General features: G+C 44.2%; 1 protein-coding gene across 1 annotated transcript in view; it reads right to left on the bottom strand.

The window, feature by feature from the left end:
* PAWR (pro-apoptotic WT1 regulator) overlaps positions 1-21,234 on the bottom strand; it is a 105,480-nt gene that overhangs the window by 46,134 nt on the left and 38,112 nt on the right. Inside the window, exon 2 of the mRNA XM_054399840.1 lies at positions 5,830-5,958. Coding sequence (XP_054255815.1) covers positions 5,830-5,958 — 129 coding nt within the window. The remainder of the gene's footprint in view (positions 1-5,829; positions 5,959-21,234) is intronic.

Here is a 21,234-nt window from a genome sequence, read left to right as displayed (position 1 = left end):
CACCGACACACTTTTTATTTTTGGCGCCCAACGTGGGGCTCGATTGCTTGTATGATTTATTCCTGCTCAGATTAGGAAGCAAAATGAAGCTGTTTTGGGTTCTGAGTCATTCTATTTTATCTATTATCAGTGTGATTGTCTACAGATGGGCCATTTCTTGCATGATAGACAAGATTGTGAGATATGTGGCATATAAGTCGTTTCTTTGGGTTAAGAACAAGTTACTGAATGCTGTTGAATTCTGTTGTGGTCTTATTGGGCTTAGAAGCTATGGTAACTCAACTATGAATCTGCTAGCAGACACATTTGAGTTTGTTACTCCTCTTACAACTACAGAGGGTCTTTGGAACCAGTGGTACCCTAGATATCTTGTGCTAGCCTTAATTTTGTTGTTTCTTGGAATAATCATATGGCTGCTGATAGCACTGTGTCAAGAAAGACGTAAGGCTACTCACTCTTCCAACCTGCGTAGATGTAAGAAGAAACATAGAAAAGCTCAGAGAGGTTCGGAATTGGTTTCTGATCCTGATCTTGACTGGAAACACCGAGGTGAGCTGTTCTTAGCTCGGTGGGCCCATGACTCGTCAGGACATCAAGGCAGAGATGCAACCTACCGATGGGCTCGTGACAGATCCATTGACATTTCCATGGATGCTATCACACAAGTCATCCATGACTGTGACATTTGTGCTGCTATTAAGCAGGCAAAGCGGATCAAGCCCTTGTGGTACGGTGACCGATGGTCCAAGTACAAGTATGGTGAAGCCTGGCAGATTGACTACATCACTCTACCTCGTTCTCCATCTGGTAAGCAGTATGTGCTGACTATGGTAGAGGCAAGCACTGGATGGCTGGAAACTTATCCAGTTCCTCATGCAACTGCACGTAACACCATTCTTGGTCTGGAAAGACAAATCCTGTGGAGACACGGAACTCCAGAGAGGATTGAGTCAGACAATGGAACTCATTTCAAGAACAATCTTGTAAAAAACTGGGCCAAAGAGCACGGCATCGAGTGGATATTCCACATTCCCTACTATGCACCAGCTGCAGGGAAGATCGAACGCTACAACGGTTTGCTGAAAACCACTCTCAAAGCCATGGGGGGTGGATCTTTGAAAAACTGGGAGAAACATTTAGCACAAGCAACCTGGTTGGTGAATAGTAGAGGTTCAGTGAATCGAGCTGGACCTGCCCAGTCAGATTTGTTGCGAAAGGAGGAAGGTGATAGAGTTCCTGTTATCAGAGAAAAGAATCTGTTAGGCAAAACTGTTTGGGTATTTTCTCCTTCAGGAGAGGCCAAATCTGTCCGAGGCATGGTTTCTGCTGAAGGTCCTGGTCACACCTATTGGGTGATGCAAGAAAATGGTGAAATTCAGTGTATTCCACAAAGAAATCTAACTTTGGCTGAGAGAGGTTAAATTCAGAGTGTTGCGCAGATACAGCATCGCGCCCAAGAGGAGAGTCCATGAGATCTACGGTGCACGAACCCTGAGAGCCCTGAGTCACCTGAGAGTCCCTGTTCCTTCCTTCGCTCCATCTGCGAGGAAACAAGCTGTTTGCTGTTTTTCCTGTGATTTGACTCTTTTGAATCATCTACATCTGAGATAGCCGGAATGGACTATGGTCTTTATTCACCTATTGTTGTAGATATTATTTTAGATTAGATAAATGATAGTAGCAGCCAATGGAATTGTTTAGAAGGGGTGGACTGTGATGGTTTGAAACTGTCTTTTTAATTTTTCCTTGCAAAGTTCAGAACAGAGAAAGTGAAAGAATGTAAATAAGTCACTATTGGGTGTAAGAAAGCAAAATAACGATTGTTCTAAACACTTCCATTGGATAGATAGAAATGTTTAAGAACTATTACCCAAAACAAAGTAGGCACTCTGCACATTCTGCGTTCGGCAGTGGGGGCAGTTGCTGGGCTGTCTGGCTGCTGTTTCTTCTTCTCTTCTGGCTGAAGATAACACACTGACCTTGGCAGCTAAGTTAACAACTTTCTGCTCTAACTAAACTCTGCTTCTCTGTCCAGGGGGGTCAGGGGGGGAAGCTCCTGGGAGAGGGAGGCCCCCTTTGGGAGGGTCCCCTTGGGGGGAAGCAAAGGGAGATCGATTGTGCTTTTTCTGTTGATTGTATATATTTGTGAATGTTGTGAATTTTTGTATATTTGTACATATTCATTGCATTTCATCTGCTTGTAAATACAGCTTTTCATTTGCTTCCAGACTGGGCTAGCCTGGTTATTGTTGGTGGGGGGGGAATTTCAGCTCACACCGACACACCTGTATATGTGCCACCCTGGGTCCTTGCCAGATCTACAGCCTGGGACTCTTTTCTGTATGGTCAATGATAGGACATCCCTGCTGTGCTCTGTCAGCAAAGAAGTAGTGCCTGTTAGAATACAGAAGTGACAAACTTGGAGCTGAGTTAGGATACAATTAATACAGACAGCCTGCTAAAAAGAAACTGAGATTACTGGTCAAGAAGAATAGAAAACATGGCTTAAATAAATGGGACATGGGAATGTAGCCAAAGCATTATGTAAAAATACCACCAAAGGAAACCAAAACTGACAACTTTGGAATATTTGCTTAAGAAATTAAGAGTCAACACAGTAAGAAAGAGTCTAACAAACAGCTTGGAAAAAAACAAAAGCATTTCAGAGTAAGGAATTCTGCCAAAGAATCTGTAAAGCCAATAGATCAAGTAATAAGAGGCATACTCAGAGGAGAGCTTCTCTGCAGGAACATTTTTGTTGGTGTTCACCATGGAAAAGCTTGGTGACAAGTCTCACATCAGAGCACTTCATGGAAGACTCAAAGAATCTGTTTCAAACAGCAGCACTGATAGAACTGAAAAATGAGTCAACAAAATGGAAAGAAAAAAAAAGGTAGCTAGCTGCCAGAATTAGAAGGTGTTTACTACTTTCATCTCTGAAGAAACTATTGATGTTACTGAAAAACTTAACAGCTAACCTACTCAAAATCATATATAATATCTCACTTAAAACTGCCCTAGTATCAGTGGTTAAGGTAATCACCACCTTTAAGAAGATTCTAAAGCAGACCAGAGAACTATAGACCAGGAAGCTTGATATTCATACTGAATACAGTGGTGCCAGTAAGTCCAAAACCATTAGGGATTAAGTGAGTGAATATGAATATTTTGGAAGATTCATGAGGGTGTTTATAACATAGTTACACTTCACAAATCTAGTACATTAAGTGAAAATCAAAGTCCAGAAAAGGAAGGGGGTGGACAGCCTACTGAATTCCAAAAATGCATTCCCCAGAGACTCTTCAAAGAAATCAAGCTACACCAGAACAAGACCTAACATCCTTCCCTGAAATAATCGCTGGGGAAAGGAACAGGATTAATGGTGGGCCCTGACTGACAGCTTTTGTAGCTGATGGGGTACTTCAAAGAGTCCCACAGAAACCTGTTCTGCTTTCTAATGTACCTGGAGAGGCTACAGGCTTGGGGCAGTGGGACTTGGATAGATTGGATCCATGGCCAACGTTAACAGGAGGAGCTTCAACAAGGCCAAGTGCCAGGTCCTGCACTTGGGGCACAACAACCCCAAGCAATGCTACAGGCCTGGGGCAATGTGGCTGGAAAGCTGCTGGCAGAAAGGGACCTGGGGGTGCTGAGGGACAAGCAGCTGAAGAGGAGCCAGCAGTGTGCCCAGGTGGCCAAGAAAGCCGAAGGCATCCTGGCTGGGATCAGCAATGCTGTGTCCAGCAGGAGCAGGGAGGGGATTGTCCCCTGAGACTCAGCTCTGGGGAGGTCACACCTCCAGTGTTGTGTCCAGTTTGGGACACCTCAATCCAAGAGAGATGTGGAGGTGCTGGAGCCAGGGCAGAGGAGGGCAAGGAAGCTGGGAAGGGCCTGGAGAAGAAATTTGATGAAGAGAGACTGAAGGAGCTGGGGATGGTTAGTGTGAAACAGAGGAGGCTGAGGGGAGACCTCATTGCTGGCTACAACTGCCTGAAAGGAGCTTGTGGAGAGGCTGCTGCTGGTCTCTTCTCACAGGGAATTAGTGACAGAACAAGAGGGAATGGCCTCAAGCTACAACTGTGTAGGTTTAGACTGGACAGTAGGAAACATATTTTCAGGACAAGAGTGGTGAGGGATTGGAATGTGCTGCCCAGGGAGGTGGTGGAGTCCCCAAGCCTGGATGTGTTTCAAGGTGGTTTGGATGTGGTGCTTGGGGCTATGGTTTAGGGGTGAGCCTTGTAGAGTAGGGTTCTGGGTTGGACTTGGTGACCCTGAGGCTCTTTTCCAAGCTGAATGTTTCTGTGATTCTGTATCCACAGAGACTATTCAGAACAGATGAGGTGAGAGTCAACTGTGAAAACATGCAAGATTTCTCTATTGGGAGTGGCTGAGGGGTGAAACAGGTGATGAAATTCAGTGTTCATAAGCACAAATCAAGTAAAGAAAAACTAAATATGCTTCTCAATTTATATATGCAAAAGCCTCTGAGCTTATTATTGCCACAGATAAGTCCAAAATGTAAATTCTGGAGTAGACACATGCAACAAAAATAGTAAACTCAGTATGCAGCAGACTAAGAAGCAGATATTGGGAATTGTCAGGAAATAAACACAGAACAAAAAAAATTTATCATTAAACCACTCTACAACTCATGCTGTAGCAAATTCTTCAGTTATGTCTCCTGATCTCAAATAAAATACAGTCAAAACTGAAAAAAACACAGAATGTTACTGAATGTCTCCTCTAACAGGAACAAACACATAAACCAGAATTCTTCAGCCTAGAGAGGAGGCAGTTGGGAGTGGTTGTGCTCTCTCAGCAGCACTCTAAGAGGGAACAGTTGTTGCCCATCCCTTCCACTGTGACACCTTGGTAAAATCACATGGCCATAGAGAGCAAATGACAAGTTCAACTTAAAAAGGGATTTGTTCTTCACTTCCCAGGCAATTAAGCTACAGACTTCTTTTGCTGCAGGCTCTTCTGAATATTAAACACATTCAGGAGCATGATAAACTGGGCAAAATTTTAGAAGGAAAGTGCATCCAGACCCAAGCAATCCTGTGATGCCCCCTCTAGTTATGGGTAGTCTGAAAATTCTCTCTATGTGCTTGTTGTATTCAGACATTTTTCTCCCCTACGGATATGCTGCTGCCCTTGTTAAAGTCAACAGGCAGAGCTGGGTGGCCTCAGTGTGTACAGCTGGGTTTGCACATGCTGTCAGTTGACAGAAGAGCATCAGAAACAGGACTGGCCAAAAAGATTAAAGACAGAGGAAATGGACAGAACATTTGCCACAGGTAGCATAGTATGCAGGGGGTGTGCATTGGCAAAACTGGCAATCATCTGATGGAAAGGGGAGTCTGTGACAAGGGGAATGGAGAATAAAAAAGGGAGAAGAGGTTTTAGAGAGGCAAGGGGTGTTTTCCCTGTTTGTTTCTATCCCAGAAACAGTCATTACTAGGCTGTTAATTGACACCCCATTAAATTAGGAAATTAGGGCCTGATCTGAAAAGTTTACCTCCAATTATTTGAAAATTCTAAACCTGTGAATATTTTTCATTTGACTCTCCACCTCTCTCTTGCTCTCATTAAACATTAAGTTCCCTGGTGAACATCAACACTGCTAACTTCAAAGGCCTTACAGACAGGATTGTGCTGTCAGAACTGGGTCTCAGGAGTGCTCAGTTTGTGAAATGGAGCCTCATAATCTGTTCTGCATAAGGCAACAGCCTCTGACCTTCAGGTTTGTTTCCAGACAGAATATAATCTACTGGGAAGCAGGACTACAAATAAGAGTATCATCAAAATGAACAAGTGCTAAGATCTTACCTGAAACAAGTATGAGCCAGAGGTATCTGCACAAGAACTTTCATTTTCTATTGTATTCTGTTGGGTAATAGCATCCTCCTTCTTCCTTTCCTTCTGCCCTGCTTCATCATCTTCATACTCATCAAGGCTCTAAAACCAAAAATATTCTGTTATAAAACATATTTCACAAAATTCATGCATCAGTGACTATTTCAAAGATAAATTTAACATTTCAGAGAAGTTGTAGTTTTTTGAATGCTTTCCTTTCTATGGCTATTGAGTATTCCTAATGTAAGTAGAAAATCTGACAACCAACTGCTTTTAAACAACCACAAAAGTAAGGAATAATCAAAGTAAGATCCAACTTGACAAAGCTTTAGGCAATGTTGTCCTTCTTCAGTGCTAATCCTGTTGTGAAGAACGCTCCTGGTTTAAGCTATACAGGAGCTTGGACTGTACCTGTAGTCTGTGCTGTTTGAATGACTATAAAATTCTGTTTTGCTACCAAAAAAAAAAAAAAAAAGAGATTCTGAGAAGGCAGGGAAAAGAGGTAATAATACTATTCACTCAAAGGGTGACCTTTCCTGACACACAGACATCTGCTGAGACTGATGTGCCAGTCTCAATCAACCATCTTAATTTGGCTCTCCTTGGTTTTGCCTTAGAAATTTTACCGTTGTAAAATAGCAGCTTTTAAATGAGTTGGACAGCCACTAATTATGAGTTAACACATGTATAGTGGTCTAGTTGTTTACACAGTTTAGACAAATTTTCAGAAAGAAAAACAAACAAACAAGCTCATGGTCAGAAGACCAACTTTAAGCAGACATGAACTCCAAAACACTGTGACCCCACCATCACAAGCTGTTTGCTAGCATTCTGCTTTAAAACAAGAGGTGTGTGAGACCCAGTTACAAAGCCACATGGAACTAACCACTCTAAGACATCAGGAGAAGCTTCCTGATAGATGTGCAATAGCAGTTGCAGCCCAGAAAGCCAATCATAATCTGGGCTGCATCAGGAGAAGTGTGGCCAGCAGGGCCAGGGAGGGGATTCTCCCCCATTACTCTACTCTGGTGAGACCCCACCTGGAGCACTTTGTCCAGTTCTGGAGCCCCTGTTACAGGAAGGATCTGGAGGTGTTGGAACATGTTCAGAAAAGGGCCATGAGGATGAGCAGAGGGCTGGAGCTCCTCTCCTATGGAGACAGACTGAGAGAGTTAGGGCTGTTCAGCCTGGAGAAGGCTCCCAGGAGACCTTCTTGTGGCCTTCCAGGATCTGAAGGGGACTAAAGGAAAGCTGGGGAGGGACATTTTAGGATGTCAGGGAGTGATAGGAATAGAGGGAATGGAGCAAAATCAGAAATGGGTAGATTCAGATTGGATGTTAGGAAGAAGTTCTTCCCCATGAGGGTGGTGAGACACTGGCACAGGTTGCCCAGGGAGGTGGTGGAAGCCTCATCCCTGGAGGTTTTTGCAGCCAGGCTGGAGGTGGCTGTGAGCAACCTGCTGTAGTGTGAGGTGTCCCTGCCCATGGCAGGGGGGTTGGAACTGGATGATCCTTGAGGTCCGTTCCAAACCTGACAACTCTATGATTGTATAACAGGGCTTCAAGAGAACAAAAATGAATGTCAAATTACTTCAATGGAAGTTTCTAATGCCCAAACCCCCAAAATTATTATTGCTGAGGCCCAGACACTGACAATCTGTGACATCACTCTATCAAAGGACACAAAACTACTTAAAAGCATATAATGATGTCCTGGTTTAAGACAGCCCACTCTCACAAGCTAACTGCCCACACACAGACAGGAGGGAGAGTAACACAAAAACCCCCAAACCTGGATTGAGATAAGGAGTTTGAGATGATCTGATGTACCTTAGCCTGTTTTGCAGAGAAGCACAGCAAAAGCAGAGCTATCCATAAAACTGCCCCCCACCTCCAAGCATTCAAAAATATTTTCAGCAAGTGGTTTTTTTCTCATAAAATAAATTCAATTTGGTTCTCTCAGGGCCACTTTTAACAGTGGACAGTCATGACACACTCCAGGAGGTGATTAGTAAATCAACATCCTTTACCTTTTCTAAACTGTAAATCTTAAAAGGTTCAGTAACAAACTTAAATCTGCCACCTAATTTATCCAATTATACTAATAATCCCTTCTGAAGTGACAGAATAATCAATAATAAGCCACCTCTGCAACACAAAATGATCTGCAGCTCTTACAAAATCAATCTTGTTCAGGAAGAACTACAAGGCTCACAGGGGGTCTCCTATTAATTAAAACTGCTGCTATGCAGATGAAGAATGATACGCATGTTAGAAAAACAGGAAAAGCTGTGGGTTGTCCTTCCAGCCTCCAAAGTGCTCATGTAAGAGAATGGAGACCCCAGATAAACACAAAGGAAAGAGAGAGTTTGACGTGAGTTTGGAAGAGCAACTTCCACCTGGGGGTCCTGGTGGACAACAAGTTCTGCATGGGACAGCAATGTGCCCTGGGGGCCAAGAAGGCAATGGGATTCTCAGGTGCATTAAGAGGAGTGTGTCCAGCAGAGCCAGGGAGGTTCTCCTCCTTCTCTACTCTGCCCTGGGGAGACCTCACCTGGAATACTGCAGCCAGTCCTGGGCACCCCAGTTCAAGAGGGACAGGGATCTGCTGGAGAGAGGATGATGAAGGGACTGGAGCACTGCCTGGTGAGGAGAGGCTGAGAGCCCTGGGGGTGGTTAGTCTGGAGAGGAGAAGACTGAGAGGGGATTTAATCAATGTCTATCAATATCTGAGGGCTGGGGGTCAAGAGGGAGGGGACAGGCTCTGCTCACTTGCACCGTGGGATAGAACAAGGGGCAGTGGATAGAAACTCCAGCACAGGAGGTTCCACCTCAACATGAGGAGGAACTTCTTCACTGGGAGGGTGACAGAGCACTGGAGCAGGCTGCCCAGGGAGGTGGTGGAGTCTCCTTCTCTGGAGACTTTCAAGCCCCATCTGGATGCATCCTTGTGTGACCTGTGCTAGATTCTATGGTCCTGCTCTGGCAAGGGGGTTGGATTTGACGATCTTCAGAGGTCCCTTCCAACCCCTAACATCCTGTGATCAGAAAAATACAACTAGGAACAACATTTATTTGAAAGGAGAAACAAAGCTCACATTAAAATAGTAGAGGTTAAAAAAAGAAATACATATATATATATATATATATATATATAAAATCTTTGTAGCAACTAAGTAGACAAGTGCTCCTTTCTTCAGAGAAATGCCTTTCCCAAGCTTTCCAGAGACCATCAGCATTCCACAGAAATAGTTTTCTCCGAGTACAATTACATCTGTGAGGAAGAATGTTCCTGTTGCTTTCAGTATAAGATCACCTGCTACTAACTATTCTTCTACGAGTTTGGGACAGGAACAAAAAAATTATCATCCAAGAGGAAATTTCCAGCCACGATTTTTAAACTAAGACTTTTCCCTTAGGATTTGCCAGCTATGTCTATTCCCACCTTTTCCTTTCTTCTCAGGAAGGTCCAAAATCAGGAGACTGCTAATCAATACCATCAGAAAGCATTCAGTCCCCTCAAATAATTCATTCCTCCAAAGTTGAAGGCTTTCTCCCTGAGCACAGAAGACTTAGTTCAACAGTTTATGTACATCTAGCTTGAAGGAGATAACCTCTGCATGGAAGGCTACTGAGCCTTGCTCCCACTCCAGTTCCCTTCACTGGCTCAGGACTTGAGCCAGCCAGGGCCAACACAACCTTGAGAAAACAGTGAAAACAGAAGCAGGCTTTTATTAGTTGTTACAGATGAGATTCATGGCCAGGCTCATCCTCAGCATTTGCAGCCAATGTGGCACATTTGGCCAGGGCTGCCAGTGCCTTCCTGCCCTTGTCACCGTCAGGGCCCTTCTGCAGTCTCCTAAACACAAAGGTTCCATTCCCCTTCCAAACAGACAGACATGCACATACCCACACACTAATTTAAACAATGCCCATGAAATGCCTGCTGAGCACAATTCCAATAGCTATGGAATTTTAACACTTCACTGCTTTTTTAAAAAAAAAGTTCTACTAAGTTCTGTTGCAATAACCATTAGCCCTAACAAGGACACCCATTCATTTTGACTCATGATGAAATCAGAGAATCACAGAATTGTCAGGCTGGAAAGGGACCTCAAGGATCATCTAGCTCCAAACCCCTGCCATGGGCAGGGACACCTCACACCAGATCAGGTTGCTCAGACTTTCTTATGCAAAACAATATTTTACATTCAATACCCTGCTTACAGCTTCTCTATCACCTTCAGCTAGATTGCTCAACTGAATGTTAGTTATATTCTAAGCTGATTTTTAGAGTAATAAAAGCCAGTTGATACATTAATTATTTTAAAACTAAAAACTTGTTGCTACCCACTTTAAAACCCAAAGTGCCCTGCAGCTGGACCTGTCTCAGCCCACAGGTGTTTTTAGTCAGATGGGTGACAGTGCTGCTGGCACTGCAGGCTTCCCTCAAACCCTACATTTTGCTTCACAAACTAGTTTCACATCACCGAACGACCTAAATGAAGCAATCACGTTCTGTCAGCAAAGCAAGCAAATGGATGTGCAACCACCAAGATATAATTCTGACCCATTATATAATTTTCTGTCCTTTCCTTTCCTCCTGCTTTCTTTTGCTGCAAGGCACCTACCATTTCGGGTTCTGACTTTCCATTAAAATCATCTTGAGTTTTGTAGAGCAGATATTCCAACGTGACATTCCTACATCTGATCTCAATATAAGGAATCCACAGAAAATTCTTTAGGTTTTCTAGCATTTCAGTAAATGTTTGAAGCTGCAGTATAAACATTTCTCTGTAAACCTCCAGTCTGGAAAACACAAGGGGAATAAGATGTTTTCAAAAAGAATCAGGCTGATGGAGGAAACAGCCACAAAGCTACCCCTGCATTCCAGTGCACCACCAGCCTGCAGTTTAAGAAGACAGTGTACAGAGAGTATTTCTAATGATTCAATGGTTTGCTTCTTATAAACATCTGTGTATTGCTCAGAACAAACAGAAATTGAGGGGGGAGTGACTTTCCATTACAGCCTGTGGTATTCCTGCATGCAAGAGGTCAGTCTGAGCACAAGCAAGCTGCTCTTCCCACAAGAAATGGTCCTGAGCCGAAGCCTTGCTGTCCCCACCCCCATCCTGCACCAATTTGCTTTTACATTGCAGTTCCAATGGCTGAGCATGTCTTAGATCTTCCCAGTTCATTTTGTGAAGGGTCAGCCATTAGTTTCAGCAGTTTTAATTAGCCCAATTGTTTTTTGCCTGAAGCAGACAGGAGCCCACTCGAATTCCTGCAGGGAATTCCAGGAATGGTTGCACTACACCAGCTTTTGGAAAATAATGAGCACTTCAGGTAATATATTTCACTGACAGTGAAGTCCAGGCAGATAAATGTAAAACCATGTTCAGCTTCACACTGAGCAATAAATTCAGCCAGACTTAGCCAGGCTGGAGAGTTAGGCAGGGAGAAATGGAATGGAATTCAACAAGGGTAAGGGGAAGAGTCTTGCACCTGGGAAAGAACAACCTCATGGAGAAAGATAGGCTGAGGACTGACCTGCTGGAGAGCAGTGAAGGGGGGGGGGGTCCTGGTGGGTAGAAGGTTGACCATGAGCCAGCAATGTGCTCTGGTGGCCAAGAAGGCCAATGGCATCCTGGGGTGGATTAGAAGGGCTGTGGTTAGGAGGTCAAGAGAGGTTCTCCTCCCTCTCTACTCTGCCCTGCTGAGGCCACATCTGGAGTATTGTGTCCAGTTCTGGGCCCCTCAGGTCAGGAAGGACCTCAGGGAACTGCTTGAAAGAGTCCAGAACAGAGCCACAAAGATGATTAAGGAACTGGAACATCTTCCTTATGAGAAGAATCTGAAGGAGCTGAGGGCTCTGTAGCTTGGAGAGGAGGAGCCTGAGAGGTGACCTCATTGCTGTTGCTAAAGATGTGCAGGGGGAGTGCCCAGAGGCTGGAGCCAGGCTCTGCTGGGTGATGCCCAATGCCAGCACAAGGGGCAATGGTGGAAGTTGAGGCATAGGAAGTTCCATGGAAACAGGAGGAAAATTTTTTTCCCTGTGAGGGTGACAGAACACTGGAAGAGGCTGCCCAGAGGGGTTGTGGATTCTCCCTGTCTGGAGATATTCAAGCCCTGCCTGGCTATGTTCCTGTGTGATCTGCTCTAGGTGCTCCTGCTCTGGCAGGGGGGGTTGGACTGGATGAGCTTTGGAGGTCCCTTCCAGCCCCTGACATTCTGTGACTCTGTGAACAAATCGAATCTCTACAATAGGAGTACCACCAGTTATCTTGACCTTTTTTTTAGCTTCTTCACCAAGTTAACAATCCAGGAAAGAGAACAAATGTGGGCTCCTTCCTGTTTCCCTGAGACAACTCTGAACAATTAAAAATTGTTCTTAAAAAATCAATTTTTAACCATGTTTTGTAAATGTTCATTGCACAATATCACAACTTCCTAACAAGACACCTGAAAAGTGCAAAGGTTTCTGTTTAGGGTAAACATTTTCTAAAAGCTTTCACAGGTAGAAATACAAGACAGAGAAAAACTGATTTTGACACTGGAAATAGAAAGGAAAAGAAAAAAAGTAACCACGCAATTAACTACTACAAAATACATTCTGGGAATCAACATTTTTCCCTTCAGCTGATGATTCAAAAAAGCCTGGAAAAGTTAACTGGAACTAAAAGATGACTCTTTTGTACATCATTTCTTTATAGTCACTCTTACTGCAGTACTGAAACCCAAATACTTCCTTGCTTTATCATGCACAGCTCCAACAGCTGTTAAACAGCATCTCCCCCTGCCTCTTTCCACAGTATCAATCCTTTCTGTTATCACAGAATCACAGAACATCAGAGGCAGGAAGGGATCTCCAGTGACCATCAGGTCCAACCCCCCTGCCAGAGCAGGATCACCCAGGGGAGTCTGCACAGGAATGCATCCAGGTGGGATTGGAATGTGTCCAGAGAAGGAGACTCCACAACCTCTCTGGGCAGCCTGTTCCAGGGCTCTGTCACCCTCACTGGAAAGAAGTTTCTCCTCCTGTTGAGGTGAAACCTTCTCTGTTCAAGTTTGTCTCCATTGTTCCTTGGCTTATTCCTGTGCACCACCCAAAAGAGCCTGGCCCCCTCCCCTTGACACCCACCCCTCAGCTCTTGAGAGACATTGATCAGATCCCCTCTCAGCCTTCTCTTCTCCAGACTAAACAGCCCCAGGGCTCTCAGGCTCTCTTCACAGGGGAGATGCTCAAGTCCCCTAAGCAGCCTCCTGGCTCTCCCTTGGACTCCCTCCAGCAGGTCTCTGTCTCTCTGGAGCTGGGGAGCCCCAAACTGGACACAGGATTGCAGGTGTGGTCTGAGCAAGGCACAGCAAAACCAAGCAAAAATTCCAAACTTAAATGATTTGAAATTACTTCTCCCTTTCAGAAACACTCTTTTTAAACACACCTTTATTAGTGTCTAGACAGTACCCAAAACACTTAGGTAAAAAGGGTCTACAGTAATACCTTTTATTAGAACAACAGTATAATTAGGAGAATTGCACCTCTTTCACTACAAGCACTTTCCTCAGGGTTAGCTTGCCGAAGTGTTTTTCTTTACAAGTTGAAAAACATCCTTATCGAGGCAGAAAGAGCTAACTTTATTCACAGGAACTATTTTAAACCTAAGAACTGTTTTATGGATATGGATTACCCTGCAAAAGTTTATTTTCTTAAGCATACTCAAGCTTAATTCTCACGTTAATAGAGCCCAAAAATGGATACTGAACTTGAACACGTTATCTGAATTCTCTACAAGTCTCCCTATCCAAATGGAGCAGTGCAATAGCAACAATTAGCATGGCCACAAGCATGGCTTTGTAACCCAGAAAGAGAGCAAAGGCAGGAATCTTTGGTATCTGAGATCAAAAGAGATCCAAATGCAGCGATGGGTCAGTGACCAGCAGGTGGGCCACAGCACAGCTCACTGCAGCCTCATCCTTGACCACACTGCCAACACAGCAATCAAAAAAGACAACATCACTGAGAGACCAGATCTTGCTCTACAAAACTCACAGCATTTGTCACTGTAAGCCCTATTCCAATTCCATCCTTTTCTCACCCATAGTGAGAACTGACAAGTGCCTAATTTGCATGCCTGATTATATTTCAGACCAAATACAATTTGCAGTCTTAAAATCCACTTACAAATATTTGGGGGGTGGAGGGAGTGGGGGGAATCCAACATATTTGTCTGTATTAGAGCAAAATAACACAGTATTTTGAATTCTTTTAAGGCTTTTAGTAAAGCATCAACTACATCAACACCAGAATGTCAATTACCCCTCATTAAAATAACAAAAAGCAGCTATGGCTGCAGTTTGTTATTGAGCAAAATACATAGCTTGGCCACCACAGTCTTCAAACATACCACAAGAATGAGTTCAAAAGTCAAATGTTTAACTTAAGCTAATCACCAAAATATGCTCTGTCACAAGGTTTGTCAAGAATGATTGGTGGAAATGCTCTGTTTAACTATTTAGTGATAGTAATAGTACAGATATCAACTAAAATGCCAGGGATGCAAGAGAAATTGCAAAAGCCAAGCTATCCAGCACTAAAAACTTCATAGAAAAAAAATATTTAAAAGTATGGATTGGCAAGCTACTAAGAATCAAGCACTAAACTATTTCATACTCCACTGGAAGTTAGCAGCTTAGAGCCTTTTCTGATTGAGTACCATTCAAGAACAGAAGCACCACACAGCATAATTGACTGAACACTGTTATGCAGAGAAGTCAAACTGCTGACACCTGTTCCACAGGGAAATTATTATTTGATTAAGACAACTCATCCAAAAGAAGTACCAATGCCTTGCTCTTAAAGAGAGAAAATGAAACCAAACAGCCAGTGAAGGGGCATGAGAGAGCATGCAGCCTCTCAGGAACGGAAGCAGTTTACCTACCAGCAGCAAACAGCTGAACAAAAACCCACTCAAAGAACAGTTAGGTAATGCAATTTAAATGCCTGTAACCACCATCATTTTGACTTCCATTGCTGTGTAGTTCTGCCAGGACTAAGCAAACAAAAGCAATGCTCCAAAAGACAAAAAAGTGCATTGTCATGTAGATAAAGAACACACAGATTCAGACCCCTCCTCTTTAAAGCTAGAAGAGCAGCAGAGGAACAAACCTTGGGAAAGATTAGCACACTACTTTCAAACCCGAAATACTCCTTTTAATGTGACCATACAGAAGGCATCTAAGTGCTGTTTTCTTCCCTAGTACATTGATTGTACTCCCCAAAAGAAATACAGATGAGATCAGTATTTAAGGAATGTTCTGAAAGAGGATCAAACAGGTTCATTAGTGTACTGTATTTCTAACTATCCCAGCCTCTGAAGTATGCAAGTTGCAGAAATTGATGTTGTCTGGATATCAAGTTGCATTTAATAATAATAAATATTATAATAATAATAAATGCAGGGCAGTGCCTTCAAAAGTTCCTGCTCTCTTGCTTAATGAGTTACTTGCCATTCTTTTTCTACCCAAGTGACTCTCCTTCAGTGTTTACACACAGTGGGTGTGGGATTGGTCAAACTAAACAAAACCAAAGAGGCTGCTGGCAACCAAGTAAGCACAGCCATGGCATGACAACAGACTCAGAACCAATCCCGAGGGAAAAACCAGAACTTCAGCACAATGCTTTTTGAGGGTCGTGCTGCATTTCTTATTTGGGAGTGGGGTCTTCCAAATCCATAGAAAAGTATTACCCAGGTTTTATGCTGTCCTGGCTGTTTCTTTTGAGTTCTAATATAAATAGCTGTTCTAACCAGACAGATAGGGACTCCACAATCAGCCATGGGGCACAAGAGGAGAGCTAGGGCTGACAAAGCACCATAAAGAGGATAGCACATAACTGGATAACTGCTGAATTTAAGTGTCCAGGCAATAAACAAGCACTTCTGAAGCCTTCAGCACTGATGTCAGGAATAGACAAAACTGATATAAGCCACGCAGGCAGATAAAGCACAGCTGCAGTACTGAAGCCTGCCAGGATGGCAATACCCAGATAAGATTCAAAGAGTTTGAGGCTGCTGCTGCAGTCAATATTCTAACTATTTCTTATACCTACAGTTTAACCCCAGTGACAACCCTGTGAAGCTGTTTCCCAATGCAGACTTCTGAGATCAGTCTTTAGCTTTGCTTCATTTAGAAGACCTCTTTCTCAGGGGCTCTGTCAATCCCCCCCCCCCCATCCCCTATTTTTGTTTTCCTTTTTTTTTTTTTTTTTAATAAATTCATGTCCAAAGCTCCTGATGGAAATTTATTCCAGGTTCTTACAGTCCAATCCCATATCCAAACAGCATGAAAGTCATCTGTCACTAGCATTCAAACCTCTGCTTCTTATGGAAACACTACTCAGAAATCACAGCTCTTTTGTCCCCGTGTTTTTGCAGTCATTAGTGTTGGGGGTGGGGGGTGGGGGGAACACAGCAGTGGTGTGTTCCAGGCAGTCATAACTAATTTTTAGGAATAGATTAGTATCTCTAAGATATGAGAGTTCCACAAGTGTAGTCTGCTGTGTGGGTTATTTTTTTTTTATTTCAAGTTTGCTAGAAGTAAAAGATGCAGATTAGCTGCCACAGTAATTCAAGGGGCTAGACAAAGCAGGCAGCTACCCTTCCACCTGAGCAGTCAGTGCTCTATAGAACCCTGAACTGGCTCAGCAGGTGTTTGACTCTTACCATTCAGAGGCTCTGTGAGGAACTGAGGGAACTATAGTGTTGACTTAAGAGCGAGGAGGAGAAAGCGTGGGAGACAGGAAGAGCTGTGGGAAAGCATCACAGAAAGAACATGTAGCTGATGCCTGGTGAGAGGGAGCTACTCAAGTAAACCAAGATTACAGCAGCAAAATAAAGCAAGCAAAGGACAAGTCTGTTTCAATCAATCTGAGAAGCAAAACTATGCACTGTACTTTCTTTCTGGTGTTTGTTACTATCAGTGTGCCCAATTTCCCCTGCAACACTCACCCAGTATCATAGAATCAGTCAGGGTTGGAAGGGACCACAAGGATCATCCAGTTCCAACCCCCCTGCCATGGCCAGGGACACCTCACACTCCAGCAGCCTGGCCACAGCCTCATCCAGCCTGGCCTTAAACACCTGCAGGGATGGGGCCTCAACCACCTACCTGGGCAACCCATTCCAGGGTCTAAAGCCAACCAGGATCCTGGGCTGCATCCCCCATTTTGATTACCAGGTTTAAGACTCTGCTCCCAGAAGGTAAAGGAAAATAGGCCTGCAGGATGGAAGCATGCTGACAAATCTTCACCTCTCAAGACCATTTCAAATATACACTTTAAGTCCACAAAACAGTACTGGTAGCTTCAAGTTGACAGCAGCTGAACATGAGCCAGCAGTGTGCCCAGGTGGCCAAGAAGGCCAATGGCATCCTGGCCTGCATCAGGAGCAGGGAAGTCATTCTTCCCTTATACTCAGCTCTGGTTAGGCCACACCTTGAGGATTGTGTCCAGTTCTGGGCTCCTCAATGTAAGAAGGACATTGAATACTTGAACATGTCCAGAGAAGGGCAACAAGGCTGGGGATCTAGCACAAGTCCTGTGAGGAGAGGCTGAGGGAGCTGGGGGTGTTTAGCCTGGAGAAGAGGAGGCTCAGGGGAGACCTCATTGCTGTCTACAACTACCTGAAGGGAGGTTGTAGCAGGAGGGGTTTGGTCTCTTCTCCCAGGCAACCAGCAGCAGAACAAGAGGACACAGTCTCAAGCTGCACCAGGGGAAGTTTAGGCTCAAGGTGAGGAGAAAGTTCTTCCCAGAAAGAGGAATTGGCCATTGGAATGTGCTGCTCAGGGAGGTAGTGGAGTCAGTATCCCTGAAGGTGTTCAAAAAAGGATTGGATGTGGCACTTGGAGCCATGGTTTAGTTGTCAGGAGGTGTTAGTATTAGGTGATAGGCTGGACTTGATGATCTCTGAGGTCTTTTCCAACCTGGTTGATTCTGTGAAGTACCTCAGTACAAAAGTAGCATTTGACAGACAAGACAAGAACATGCATAGACACAAAACCCAATTGGATCCAGGTGGGAGAGCATGTAGTATGGGATTGTAATGGGAGGAATGAGTCAGGTCATACAGTGGCTGAAAACAACTGCACTCACCACTGCACCACTGTAAATCACTGCAAAAGAGAGCAAGGTGTTTCTACAGCAAATCAATCCAGAATAAAGGAGGAGTAAATAAAGCAGGGAAAGTGCTAGATAAATAAATCTTCTATTTGCAAATGCGGAAAAGGTTTGTACAAAAAAAGGGCAATTTTCCCTTTGTGGTTTTTCGTTGGTTGGGTGGGTTTTGTTGTTTTGTTTTAATTGAGTGAATGGTGTGGTCTTCAGTTTTTCAGCTGCACAGTTACTTGCCTAAGTCTAGAACAGGCCTTCAGCAACCAGAAAGTTCTTTGCATGTCAACAAGATCTACTTGAGGGGTGGGTGTCAAGTGGAGGGGGCCAGGCTCTTTTGGGTGGTGCACAGGAATAAGCCAAGGAACAATGGAGACAAACTTGAACAGAGAAGGCTTCAGCTCAACATGAGGAGAAACTTCTTTAGAGTGAGGGTGACAGAGCCCTGGAACAGGCTGCCCAGAGAGGTTGTGGAGTCTCCTCTGGAGACTTTCCAAACCCACCTGGATGCATTCCTGTGCAGACTCCCCAGGGTGATCCTGCTCTGGCAGGGGGGTTGGACCTGATGATCTCTTGAGGTCCCTTCCAACCTCTGATATCCTGTGAGACTGTGATACCTTTTGGGGCCAGACAGCTCAAGCAAACCATTAAGATTTCAGCCTCTAACACATTTGTTACCCTGATTCATAACATCAACTATAAGACACGTTTCTCAACTGTAAAATAGGAATAAAAGGGTAAAATCATCTTTCCCGAAGCAGTCAGAAATCTGCTCATTAAAGACGCTCAGGAAACTTTGTTACATGCCACTACAGATTTGCTCTGTGCTGCAGACCCAAAGCACTGGCAAGGGTCTCCCTTATGGCAGCACAGAATGAAAGGGCTGTGACGCCCCTCCTCCCTCCCCCATTTTCTATTGAGTGTAGAGATCGTGAGGGTAAGGTTAAGACAGACACACAAATTAACACGCATGGTCTTCTCCATGGTAACTGCTCACAAGAGTGGTTTTCTGTAGACCAAACTGTGGCAAACAGAAGGTAAGTCCAGCTTCACCATCCCCCAATGCGAGGAAGGTAAACAACTTCCCATATCCTGTAGGTACCCGAGGGTAGGCACATTCACACCGTTACCATGGAGCAGCCCTGGGCCATTCATGTGGCCAACCCGACAGAGGCAGCCTTTCACCAGAGGACAAGGAGAGGAATTAGCATGAGCTGACAATACAAGAGATGGGGATTCAGAGCTCAATTCATCAATAACCTATCACAGTCATATCACACATTAAACAAACAAACAAAAAAAGACAAGAAAAACATCTGGTTTTGAGAATCTTCGTGATTAAAAAGAAAAAAAAAAACCTTTCAAAGATAAAATGATGCTCCAGTAGATGTCTTCAGGTTGCAAACAGTGGAGGGGGAAAATCCCCCACTGAAACCAAGCCCCCCCACCACCCCCCCGAAAATCTGTCCCCCAGCGATTGCTGCACCCGCACTCCATTCAAGTCAGGGGAACGCAACTGAGCAAGGACCCGAAGAGGATTCAGGACTGAGGATTCAGCTGTTCACAATATTAAACCAGGCTTTTAATCTCTCAGACTACAATCTAAAGCCTATAATAATGTCACTTGGAAAACAGAAGGCTGAGTGAGCATCTGAGGGTGCAAAGGAATGTTTTCACAGGCGCAGTTAGTAAATACCACTGGCTCCTGCAGGCATTCTTCCTTAAATGGAAATTAACATTGCTTTAGGTTAGAAAAAAAACCCTCCTCTCTTGCTACAATAGAAGTGATGGGCTGGCTATTAACCTTTTAGCACCTGCACTAAAAGACACCAAAAGCAGCAGAAGGCTTTAGATATATACCTGGATTACTTTTTTGCTCAGGAAATATTTTCAACCCTTTCCCTTCACCGCCCACATGATTCTCATCTGTATTGGATGAGTAAGAAAATAAGTCTCTCAAACACAACTAAAACAACGTGGAAATAAAACCTCTGCAAATCTGTGACTAACTGTACCAGGCCACTGGACAATTTAAAGAAAGGAAACTACTCCAGATAGAATCAGAACTGAACCTTCACCCTAAAACGGAGCCAAAGTATTTGGACACTGAAATAACTCCGCATTGCTTTGGTTTTATTTTTATTTCCTATTTTTTATTTTCACATGCCCCCCCCCTCCTTCCAATTGCTTTCTCCAGCCAAGAAAACAAGACTTCATCCTCCCCCAAGATTCCTGACGAATTTAACAAAGTGAGAGACAAGGGCTGAGGTTCCACAACAGCTTAAATTAGCCTGCGTCCATTGAGCCATACTCCAACTCTTCTTCTCATTCCTGCCCGTGGGCATCTACCAGCACTATGGATCACCTCCCCTGACACTGGCAAGCTACATCAAGTGATTTTGGAGCAGAAAACTATCTCTAAAAAAAGGGAATATAGTATTTTGTATAGCTCAGTCTAGGTAACTACAAGATTACAAGTGCCAGGGTCAGGCAAGTCACCTAAAAGGATCCAAAGCAGGCTGGATACCAAAAAGGTTTTTAAAGTCTCACAAAATACAAACCTCAGCAATTCAAACCAGAGAAATAATGAAGTATTCAATTAAAAGCATATATTTATGTGAACTGTTACTAACTATCTGGGGATAGTGTCCTTGACAGCAGTAAGCAGCATTCATTTTTAAGGGGAGATAAGCTACTGATTCAAGTTCTGCATGGGACAGCAATGTGCCCTGGGGGCCAAGAGGACCAATGGGATCCTGGGGTGCATCAAGAGGAGTGTGTCCAGCAGATCCAGGGAGGTTCTCCTCCTTCTCTACTCTGCCCTGCTGAGACCTCACCTGGAATATTGTATCCAGTTCTTGGCTCCCCAATTCAGGAGGGATAGGAATCTGCTGGAGAGAGTCCAAGGGAGAGCTATGAGGATGATGAAGGGACTGGAGCACTACCTGGGGTGAGCCCTGGACCTGGTTAGTCTAGAGAGGAGAAGACTGAAAGGGGATTTAATCAATGTTTATCAATATCTGAGGCCTGTGGGTCAAGAGGGAGGGGACAGGCTCTGCTCACTTGCACCCTGGGATAGGACAAGGGGCAATGGAGAGAAACTGCAGCACAGGAGGTTCCACCTCAACATGAGGAGGAACTTCTTCACTGGGAGGGTGACAGAGCACTGGAACAGGCTGCCCAGGGAGGTTGTGGAGTCTCCTTCTCTGGGGAAT

This window comes from Indicator indicator, chromosome 3, assembly GCF_027791375.1.
Source record: "Indicator indicator isolate 239-I01 chromosome 3, UM_Iind_1.1, whole genome shotgun sequence".
Classification (NCBI taxonomy): domain Eukaryota; kingdom Metazoa; phylum Chordata; class Aves; order Piciformes; family Indicatoridae; genus Indicator; species Indicator indicator.
This window is presented reverse-complemented; position numbering and strand designations above follow the sequence as displayed.